We start from the raw sequence: 10,999 nt of genomic DNA on the forward strand, positions 1-10,999 counted from the left end.
AATGTTGTTAATAGTAATAGTGATAGTGATAGCAATAATATTGATAATAATCATAATAATAGTTATAATAGTAACAATAACAGTGATGATAATAGATAGTGATAGTGCTAACAAGACTAATAATAATAATAATAATAATTGAACCATCTAGTAGGTGGCCCAATGGTAAGAGTTTGGGATCAAGGGGTTTGCTCACCTTGTAGTCTCAGGTTCGAGTATTGTGGTTGCTAATATGATTGTCAGTGGAGATTTACATAGTCGTTAACTTCAGGGCCCGTGAGATTAGTTGAGGTGCGCGCAAGCTGACCCGGACACCTACGTTAATCAAAATAATAATTGTGCTAGTAATAGTGCTAATAATAATAATAATAATAATAATAATAATAGTTTGTTATAATAATAATAGTTGTTATAATGGTAAAATAATAATTATAATAGTGATAAAAATAAAAATAATGGTAATATTAGTTGTGATAACAACAACAACAACAATAATTGTATTAACAGTAATAACAATAACGATGATAACAATAGTGATAATGATCATGATAATAATACAAATAATAATAATGATTTTACTTATTAATAATAGTACTAATAATGATAGTTGTAATGACACTGATAATAACAGCAATGATAATGATAATAATAATAATAAAGATGATAATAGTAATAATAATAATAATTCATCATTTGATGTTAGATTTGTCGGGGATTGAGTTTCACCGTTTTTCCATGTATGGTAATTCCATTCTAATAATCTAGGTTACGGGTTTAAAAAGTTTATGTGGCCTGATGTTCTTATTATTTTTTTTCTTTATTTTATCGTTCAACATCAATTTTTTTTAAAAAATAAAAACCAGTCATCTAGGTTTTCTTTGAATTTATTAAATAAAGTAATTTATATCACTTATAGTTTTATTATAAACTTGTGCTATGCAAAGATCCAGATAAAGAAATTTCAAGACTCATCTTGTTTCCTGAATTTAATAGCATTACAAAAAAATCCTCGCACTCTAATATTCATTTTTATATTTTAAAAAAGATAGACAAATCCAATTATTAATTAAGTACTAAATACCACTACTAGTTTTTTTTTTAAAAAATTTTCTAACAATTATTAAAAATAAAATTTTTAAATAAAAAAATATTATTTTAATATATAATTTAAAAAAAACAATTTCTATTACATTTTCAAACATATTATACGATTATGCTTTTATGCGAGGCCACAGATTCTCGATGTCATTGTTTGAAGATAAATTTCGCTATCGTTGAATTTGTTTTCGTACCTTTTTTTTTTCAATGTATAAATATAACTACACTAGGAGGACTCTCCATTCTGCAATGTTTTTTTTTTTCTTTGGGGTAACTAAGTGCATGTTTATTTTTGTGGTATAAATAGTATTTTTTTAAAAAAATAAAATTTATTTTTTATCTTGAAATTAATTTTTTGATGTTTTTAGATATATTCAAAATAAATTTAAAAATAAAAAAATTATTTTAATATATTTTTAATAAAAAATAACTACCACTATAATTATAAAAAAACATAGTTAACTACCTCCACACACACACACACACACACACACACACACACACACACACCACATTGAGATGTTATCTGCAGCAGAGACATTGATGTTGTTTTACTTCATTAAATAATAATTTTTGTGCTTGTAATATTCATTTGAAATTGGTTTTTGATATAATCTACCGACATATTTATGATCAACTTAAAAGAGGAATCCGTTTACATTCAAAGCTAATATATTTTATTAAAAAATATTCTTCAACATAGATACATTATTATGTCTAAAATTAACTATAAATTAATGAAAAATTAATTTTAAAGATTTCTTAGTTAATAAGAATTTCAAGTCTAAATAATTTTAATTCAACAACCTTTTAAATAATTTAAATTTTGATATATTAAAAAAATAAAACTTGGGCCCATTCAACACTAGATCTTTTAGAATAAAAGGTCTAGGTTTTGGGTTAAAATCACCTGGGTTACCAGTAAAATATTTTCTCTATATAAAAGAAATATTTTTTTGATAGTACAAGAAAAATATCGTCCAAACTCATTAAATCCATATAATTAATTCATTGAATTTGGATGCTAAATTTAATTCTTGTTTTCGGTTTGTCATTCACGTCAGGAAAAAATCAAGTATGAAATAATTTAAAACGATAAAAATCAGAATCAATGGATTAAAATGGTGGAAATTAATTCAAACAATGGTTTTAATCCTATTTCTCCTGTATGGACAGAGGGTGAGGAATCAAATCTCAGCAGAGTTATATATAAATAGTTACAGCCATTACTCTATGAATGTAATGTTCACCTTAAGTTCAGGTTAGGTTACCGATTTCCCGCGTTCTGTTCTTCTTCACTTTCAAATAACCTATTTTGATGGCACGATTGGAATTACCCGCAACACCCGGTACGGTGAGGAGCACATGTACATATTCTCGCAGATATATCACTACAAAAAAAAGACCAGGATCGATGAGGATTGACCAAGACCGAAACTCCCTAGTTCAAACTAATATCTTGGCTTCCATTCCTTTGCTCATTAGGTATGCTCTGCCTTTCCTTTATTAGGAAAATGACGATCTTATTCTGATTTGAGCATTAAGTCAATACAAAGTGTTGCTGGTCTTATCGCTTCAATAACCTAATCCAAGTAGGTCCTATCAAGCAGGGAGCTACTCCTAACATCTTTTAACACTTATCTGCCTAACCAACGTTACTTCCTTAAACCAGTCCCTTCATAGTGCTTTGGACGAAGGCTTTTTAACCTTTAGACTTAAAAGCACTCTCACTAACTCGTCGCGCTCTTCATTCCTTCATACCTGGCAAAGTTTCATAGGGTTGTCAGACCCTAGAAAGATTGAGAAAATAAGTTGACTGGCTCAAAATGTACTAGATAGACCCATACCCAAGTTTGATAGCTCTAATCCGCTATCTCAATCATGATTTTCCTACCTTCATAAGAAAGGGTCCTTCCTTTTTAGGCCAGTTGTGGGTGAAGGGGGATTCGAATTCCAGACACCGTGGTTCATAGCCACGTCCTTTAATTCTCTAAACTATAGGCCCTATTTCGTCTCCACTAGATCTATTCCTCAAGATACATTACAAAAGAAACCTGATGAGTTAGTTTTATTAAGTTTTTATTTATTTTTTGCAAACGTATGAGTCTGACACGTATGTCAGACCTAATACACTTGGACTTGGAAGTGCACCAAGTCCAAGGTGGCGTGGGTCTGGCACGCATGCCAGACCTAATGCGCTTAGACTTAGGAGTTAACCAATTCCAATGTGTCTGGACTTGACAGTGCACAAAGTCCAAGGTGACGTGAGTCTGACTTGCATGTCAGACCCAATACGCTTGGACTTGACAGTACGCCAAGTCTAAGGGGACGTGGGTCTGGCACGCATGTTAGACCCAATGCGCTTGGACCTAATAATTAGCCACGTCCAAGGCGCTTAGACTTGGCAGTGCGCCAAGTCCAAGGTGGCGTGGGTCTGACAACCATGCCAGACCCAATACACTTGGACTTGGTAGTTACCCAAATCCAAGATAGCGTGGGTCTGACATGCATGCCTCCAAGATAATTACCATCCTTCCATGGCATGTCCAGAGAAATGACAATCCTCTATTTGTATGTCCAAGGGAGTGACCAACCTCCTCTGGGTCTAACTCTGGGGAAGAAATTTGCCTCTATAGATTTAGCTACATTTGACGTTTTAAACTCTAAATCTCCACACACCTTTTTAGGTGTATAAAAGTCCTTCATGGACCCACCATAATGTTAACAAATAAAGGATATCTATCCCTTATTCAATGCTATCAGGCTAATTACCCTATAGACCATTCTTTTATGGGCTATAAATATACAATGAGATCTTCATAAAAAAAAGGTTCACAATTTTAATTCTTCATTATATATATATATATTTTTTCAGAGCATCTCTCTCTAGAATATTCTTGTATATTTTCTCTCTAAAAAGATACTTATTGAAGTATCAGAGAGTCCCAACTTCCATTAAAGAGGATTTTTTGCAGGTATTAGTCACGGACAACTTTGGCCTATCAAGGATCAAGTATAAGTTATCAACTACGTTGGTTAGGGAGAATGAAGGAGATTGTAATATCCCAAATTAGCGGGTGAGGATTTGATAGCTGGCCTTATTAGTTGTATTAGTTGCTGACTTGTCAGATACATTTTGGAGTCATGCGTGGTCACCAAGAACAAATTTGTGAGCGCGGTAAGGCCTAAAATAGACAATATCTGGCAGGTTGGGTTGGACTGTTACATTTGGTATCAGAGCCGGCCTCACTGACTGTCCGGTTGTGCCGACGAGGTCATCGGGCTCCTTAAGAGGGGTGTATTGTAATATCCCACATCGACGGGTGATGATTTTGTAGTTGGCCTTATTAGGAGTACTGGTTGTTGACTTGTCAAACGCGTTTTGGGGCCATGCGTGGTCACCAAGAAGATATTCGTGAGGGCGGTAAGACGCAAAACGGACAATATCTGGCAGGTTGGGCTGGGCTATTACCGAGATTGTTAGGATCAATTGATTAACCGATTGTCCAACCTTGAAACCCTATTCCCAGGCTAGTTGGATTTTCTGCGACATCATCAAAACCTTTCTTCTCCCCATTCATTTCATTTCTTGTTAAGAAGATGTGAAAGCGCCTCTTTCTCTATAAAAACTGTGCGTTCTGAGGCGTGAAGTGGGAGAGAAGGAATTTCATAATTGGGGTTTTAAATAGGACAATGTTCTCATTTTTTTTCATATTGACAAAATAATAAGAAGGAGAGGTGTTAAGTTTTTTACCATCCTGACATCAAGCTATTTTTTCACAAAACCTCCTTTATAGTATCTTCACCGCAGTAGAGTTTCTACATTACGTTTGGGATGGATTGATGTGTTTTTTCTACGCCTAAGACAACTGCTATCTACTGATCTCTTATACATCTTTTTTTCCTTGTTGTATTTTTCCTTCTTTTTATACCTAATATCTTGTTCAAACATCATATTATGTCGTTACAAAGAGAAAATCAAGTTAATTTTTTAATTCGTAGACATTGATAGAATGTAATTTAGTAAAATATTGTTATCGAAATCTTAGAAAACTATTGGCATTGAGATTAAGGCTCCGTTTGGAAACGCGGTTGAAACCGCATTCCCTCAAATTTCAAATTTTTTTTTGATAAAAAATATTTTTTTTGATAAAAAATATTTTTTTTATGTTTTCAGATCTTTTGATATGCTGATATCAAAAATAATTTTTTAAAAATAAAAAAATATCATTTTAATGCATTTCTAAGCGAAAAACACTTTAAACCGCAACCACTATCAGAATCCAATCAAGCCTATGTTCATCAAGTGATAGACAATTTAGCATTAAAAATCAGAGGATATAATCATTAATAATAACGTGTTGATTTTCTTCTTTTACAAATTAAATATTCTATTTAAATTGTATAGCTGTGAGCTTTTTTATTATATGCTTATTAATTCTGCATATATTTAATTTGCTTGGCCGTGATAAGCCATCATTTTCTTTCATTTAATATTTTTTACGGGACACACACACACATTGTCTATGTGATTAGTAAGCATATCGCATACAAAAAAAAGAAAAAGAAAAAGAAAAAGAAAAAGAAAAAGAGAGATGTAGAGGCGATTTGGTAGCTTCCATTTTTTAAATTATTTTTCATATTAAAAACATTAAAATATTTTAAAATGATTTTAATATAATAATATAAAAAAAACATAATTAAAACATAATTTTTAAAATTATAATAATTCATTGATACTCTAGCGGCTTTACCCGAAGTTGTGTGGTAACCGTGCCCCCCCCTCAAATGATGCTGATAATCTGACAAGGAGTCACTCTCTCTGTGCCCTTTTCTCCCTTTCACACATAAAAAGATGTACACCCACGCAGCACGTCGCAACCCCTCATTTTTTCAAAATGTAAACCTGGATGGTGAATCAATTGCCCTTTACATGTTAGGTATACATGAATGCAATTTCAGGACACGATTAAACATATCAAATCCTAAAAGTTTTCTGATACTCAAGAAAGTCTATTCATTTTTTCACTTAATAAATTAACCCGAAAATACCTGTATTATCCAATTAAAGAATGAACATATTTAATTTTTTTCTTATATTTATTGATGTTACAACAATAGGACCAATTTAATTCAGCCATATCAATGTAAACAATACAATCACACACTCGATTATTATATTACTATAATTAATTAAGTTCTCACAACCAAAAGAAAAAGAAAAAGGTTCTCATAAAAAAATCATAAGTATTCTATGACAGAACTCTTAAATAAGTCATCAAGGCTCAAAGAGGAGATCAGGCACATTCAAATTGAACTCTCGGGAAAAGTGGGCAGGCCCAATATTGATGGCAGAATGAAGCGGTTAGGCCCATTGAAGCATCGGTGAAGCTGTAAGGCCCGTCTCGGCAGGGACGTTATCGATTCTTGAAAACTTGAAAGAAATCACAATTAAAGGCAGGCAGCTCGATTGAAAGTTAGAAGCACGAAGAGCAGATGAGAAGCAGCGTTACATTATATGCTTTTTTTGTCTTCTGAAAATTAAAGGGGAGGTGGTTCTTCTCCGTTGCAGCAGAAAGACCCTCAAGTTTTCCCTTTCCTATTTTAAGCTGGCATTAAATTCAATTCAAGGTACGGAAAGGGATTCTTCCTTCATTCTGATATTATTATTATTATTATCATCATCATGTCTTCTTCAATTTATCATCATAATCTATGCTACCGCTTCTGCTTCTTCCTTTTTTTGGGGTTTTTTTTGTGATTTTCTTTAAGTTCGCTGCATACTTTTATTATTATTATTATTATTATGTCTTCTTCAATTTAGTTTGTTAATTAATCCATGCTACCGCTTCTGCTTCTTTTTGTTTTTCGTTTTTTTTTCTTTAAGTTCGATGCATAAATTTATTATTATTATTATTATTATTATTATTATTATGTCTTCTTCAATTTAGTTTGTTAATTAATCCATGCTACCGCTTCTGCTTCTTTTTTTTTTTCGTTTTTTTTTTTTATTTTCTTTAAGTTCGATGCATAAATTTATTATTATTATTATTATTATTATTATTATATTTGCTTTGGTATCTCATCTTCAATGTGCTCCGCTAGTTAGTTTCACTACCATGCTTATACTGGTTACTGATACTTGAGCATGAGCATCATTATTCCTTTCTTTTTAAGGGTTTGATTTTTGGCTTCGCTTTTCAATTTCAAGCACCGTGCTCTTATGTATTATCTAATTAATTAATTGGTAAGCAAATCTCTTAGGTTGTTTCTTTTGATCAAGATGCAGCAGCAGCAGCACCAACAAGTATACAGATCCATCTATCCATAATAATTAATAACTAACAATGGACACTGGTGGCAATTCTCTTCCGTCTGCTGCTCCTGATGGGGTTAAGAGAAAGGTTTGCTATTTCTACGATCCAGAAGTCGGCAATTACTATTATGGCCAGGGTCACCCCATGAAGCCCCATCGCATTCGAATGACCCATGCTCTCCTTGCCCACTACGGCTTGCTTCAGCACATGCAGGTCCTCAAGCCCTTTCCTGCTCGTGACCGCGATCTTTGCCGCTTCCATGCTGATGATTATGTCTCTTTCCTCCGCAGCATCACCCCTGAGACCCAGCAGGACCAGCTCAGGCAGCTCAAGCGCTTTAACGTTGGCGAAGATTGTCCTGTCTTTGATGGCCTCTACTCCTTCTGCCAGACTTACGCTGGTGGCTCTGTTGGGGGTGCCGTCAAGTTAAATCACAACCTCTGTGACATTGCTGTCAATTGGGCTGGTGGCCTCCATCATGCTAAGAAGTGTGAAGCTTCTGGTTTTTGCTATGTTAATGACATCGTGCTTGCAATCTTGGAGCTTCTTAAAGTGCATGAGGTTTTTTACTATCCCTCTCTGGCTATGGATGCTAACATTCTCAATGTCACCTTGAAATATGCCCACCTTTTTTGGGAAACCCTGGTCTAACTCAATGCCTTCTAATCACTACTCCAAAATTGTACATCAACTATTAAATTATTATTTTTTCTTTTAGGTTTTCAGGTCTCATCTTATTTTGAAATTTTTTCTTTCCCATGCCTTTGCAGCGTGTTCTGTATGTGGATATTGATATTCACCATGGTGATGGTGTGGAGGAAGCATTTTACACCACTGATAGAGTCATGACTGTTTCATTCCATAAATTTGGAGATTACTTTCCCGGCACAGGAGATATACGTGACATTGGATTTTCAAAAGGAAAATACTACTCTCTCAATGTTCCATTGGATGATGGAATTGACGATGAGAGCTATCATTTCTTGTTTAAACCACTAATTGGAAAAGTAATGGAAGTTTTTAAACCAGGTGCTGTGGTTCTCCAATGTGGTGCTGACTCGTTATCTGGGGATAGATTAGGATGCTTCAATCTTTCTATCAAGGGCCATGCAGAGTGCGTGAAATATATGAGATCTTTCAATGTGCCATTATTGCTATTGGGTGGTGGTGGCTACACCATTCGAAATGTTGCTCGCTGCTGGTGCTACGAGGTATGATTTTCTTTTGCTAAATGATTCTTTAGTTTTTGCATTTGAAATGTCTCTTTATCATTTACTTGTGAATTTGATTTGAAGTAATTGTTTAATATCTTTGTTTAACCTACCACTCTGATGTTGTTGTGTCTAATATATGGCAGACTGGAGTTGCACTTGGAATTGAAGTTGATGATAAGATGCCACAGCATGAGTATTATGAGTACTTTGGTCCAGATTATACTCTTCATGTTGCCCCTAGCAACATGGAAAATAAGAATTCCTTCCAGTTACTTGAGGAAATACGGTCTAAGCTCCTTGATAATCTTTCAAAGCTTCAGCATGCACCGAGTGTCCAATTTCAGGAAAGACCACCTGATACTGAGCTTCTGGAGGTATCGTTTGCTTATTTTTTATGAAGATGAAATAGGTGACATTGACTCTAATTGTTCTCCCAAGTCACAACTAAGATCTTATAGTTTATCCACCTGGGCTTGCCGTTTAAACTTTTTTTCTTGCTAATTCACAATAGTCGAGGATTAACTTGTTTTATAGTTGACAAGTAGAATTGCTTGCTAATTCACAATAGTCGAGTATTAACTTGTTTTATAGTTGACAAGTAGAATTGTGTCTGCTAATTGATACTAAACGATATGTCTCGTATTTATTGAGATTTATCAGGCAGAAGAAGATCAGGATGATGCAGATGAGAGATGGGATCCAGATTCTGATATGGATGTTGATGATGAACGGTACTTTTTTTTCCACAACAAAAAAGGAGGTGAAAGAAGTTTTTCCTAATTATTGTATTCTGCTGTTTACTAATTTATCTTTATATACAGAAAGCCATTACCAAGCAGAGTGAAGAGAGAAATAGTTGAAGCTGAGCCAAAGGAGTTGGTATGTTGAACTACAACTCACCTTTGTCTTTTCAGTGTTTTAAATTCATGGTGCTGGCCTATGAATGGTCTTTTCCTGATTACTCATGTACTATCTTAATCATGGTGCTGGCCTATGTGGAACTTGAATTATTATTAACTTCCTTTAATAATACAAGATGGAGAATTTGCTTCAACCCAAAAGTAGAGGAGATTTTGCTTCAACCCAAAAGTAGAGGATATAATACTACCAAGTGCAAAATTACAAAATATTCATCACTGAATTTTTCTGATTTTGTAATTTATTTGTGACAGTATTATTCATTTTGCCTTTCATAGGAGGGTCAGAAAGGAAGTTCTGAGTATGCTAGAGGCTTTGATGCAGCAATAGACGAAAATGCAAGTGGAAAGGTAAGCTTAATATTCATGCTTTCACATACATCTCCTGCAAGAAAAATTGAAAAATGGAATATGCAATGGGACACACAAGGGGTTGCTGTTTATGGATTCTAACTGGACTTCTGTGGATTCCTCTACAATACGAGTTTTTCTGATTGGCATCAACTCTTGCAGGCTTTGGATGCTGGTCCTATGCAAATTGATGAGCCAGGTGTCAGAGTTGAACAGGAAAATGTGAACAAGCATTCTGATCAGTTGTACTCCAAGTAGGGGCTAGGTGTGACAATTGAACAGGAAAATGTGAACAAGCCTTCTAATCAAATGTAATCCCAAGTAAAAAGCACCATTCCACAAACTATTCCAAGTTTGTGTATGGTTTTATCGAGTTAAGCATATATGATGAGTACAAACTCGGACAGCCCATGATAACCTGAATGGTTTCGTCTCTAATTAAGTTTTTTTTTTATTAAATTTTTTTTATTGAGGCATTTTGTATGGGATATTGTGGAAACTTGGAATTGAAGTTCAAAAATGGTGAAAAAAATATTTTTTGTACTTGTTATTTCTTTTTCTTAAGTAATTAGAATGCAGAAAATTATGATTTTTTTTTTGCCAGTAGTGGTGATTTTTTTGGATTTCCCAGAGTACATGAATATTTTTTAAAAAAGGGAAAGGGTGCCTGCTTGGAGAAATGGTCTGAGAAGCGGATGCCAAGTAGTGGAGCTTGATGGAGGGAAAGCTGGAGGGAAGGTCAAATGGAATAAGAATGGGTATATATTTTGGCGAGAGGGAAAGGGAAATGAGGGAAAATAAATGTAATTATAAGTTGGGATTAGGTGTTTTAAAGGTGTAATTTTTAAAAAATTATTTTTTTATTTTAAATTGATTATTTTTGATATTTTAGATTGTTTTAATATGCTGATGAATTTTTTTTTTAAAATAAAATATTATATTAATATATTTTTAAATAAAAATATTTTAAAAAACAAGCAAGTAATATTAAGGATCAACAAGTCAATAGGTTTTTCTGTCTTCTCCTTACTAAATGTTGAGGGTCTAATGTCTTTTTAATGTTTCTTTAGGCAGTGAGAAAACTTATATCACTTAATTAGAA

The 10,999-nt window shown here is 33.6% G+C and overlaps 1 protein-coding gene across 7 annotated transcripts; it reads left to right on the top strand.

Annotated features, from left to right (window-relative positions):
* The first annotated feature begins 6,534 nt into the window (after positions 1-6,534).
* Positions 6,535-10,440, top strand: LOC7496475 (histone deacetylase 19). 7 transcript variants are annotated; one of them, XR_008060136.1, is made up of 8 exons: positions 6,535-6,729; positions 7,388-7,976; positions 8,186-8,626; positions 8,773-9,003; positions 9,281-9,360; positions 9,451-9,508; positions 9,802-9,897; positions 10,060-10,184. XR_008060136.1 is itself a non-coding variant. In XM_024609003.2 (8 exons), the coding sequence occupies exons 2-8, from the start codon at positions 7,446-7,448 to the stop codon at positions 10,153-10,155; spliced, it is 1,509 nt and encodes a 502-aa protein (XP_024464771.1). In that variant the 5' UTR covers positions 6,537-6,729; positions 7,363-7,445; the 3' UTR covers positions 10,156-10,440. The 7 variants fall into 7 exon arrangements, 5 of the variants coding, with proteins under 5 accessions (XP_024464771.1, XP_024464772.1, XP_024464770.1 ...); XR_008060137.1 differs by having other exon boundaries at positions 6,537-6,729; positions 9,290-9,360; XM_024609003.2 differs by having other exon boundaries at positions 6,537-6,729; positions 7,363-7,976; positions 9,826-9,897; positions 10,060-10,440.
* Positions 10,441-10,999: the final 559 nt, after the last annotated feature.

Source organism: Populus trichocarpa, chromosome 9 (assembly GCF_000002775.5).
Source record: "Populus trichocarpa isolate Nisqually-1 chromosome 9, P.trichocarpa_v4.1, whole genome shotgun sequence".
In the NCBI taxonomy this organism is placed as follows: domain Eukaryota; kingdom Viridiplantae; phylum Streptophyta; class Magnoliopsida; order Malpighiales; family Salicaceae; genus Populus; species Populus trichocarpa.

Excerpts from the sequence above, each read along its gene's own strand:
- LOC7496475 (XM_024609003.2), top strand. The coding sequence starts at position 7,446 with ATGGACACTGGTGGCAATTCTCTTCCGTCTGCTGCTCCTGATGGGGTT. Across the intron at positions 7,977-8,185 it reads AGCTTCTTAAAGTGCATGAG|CGTGTTCTGTATGTGGATAT; the intron begins GTTTTTTACTAT and ends ATGCCTTTGCAG. Across the intron at positions 9,509-9,825 it reads AAGCTGAGCCAAAGGAGTTG|GAGGGTCAGAAAGGAAGTTC; the intron begins GTATGTTGAACT and ends TGCCTTTCATAG.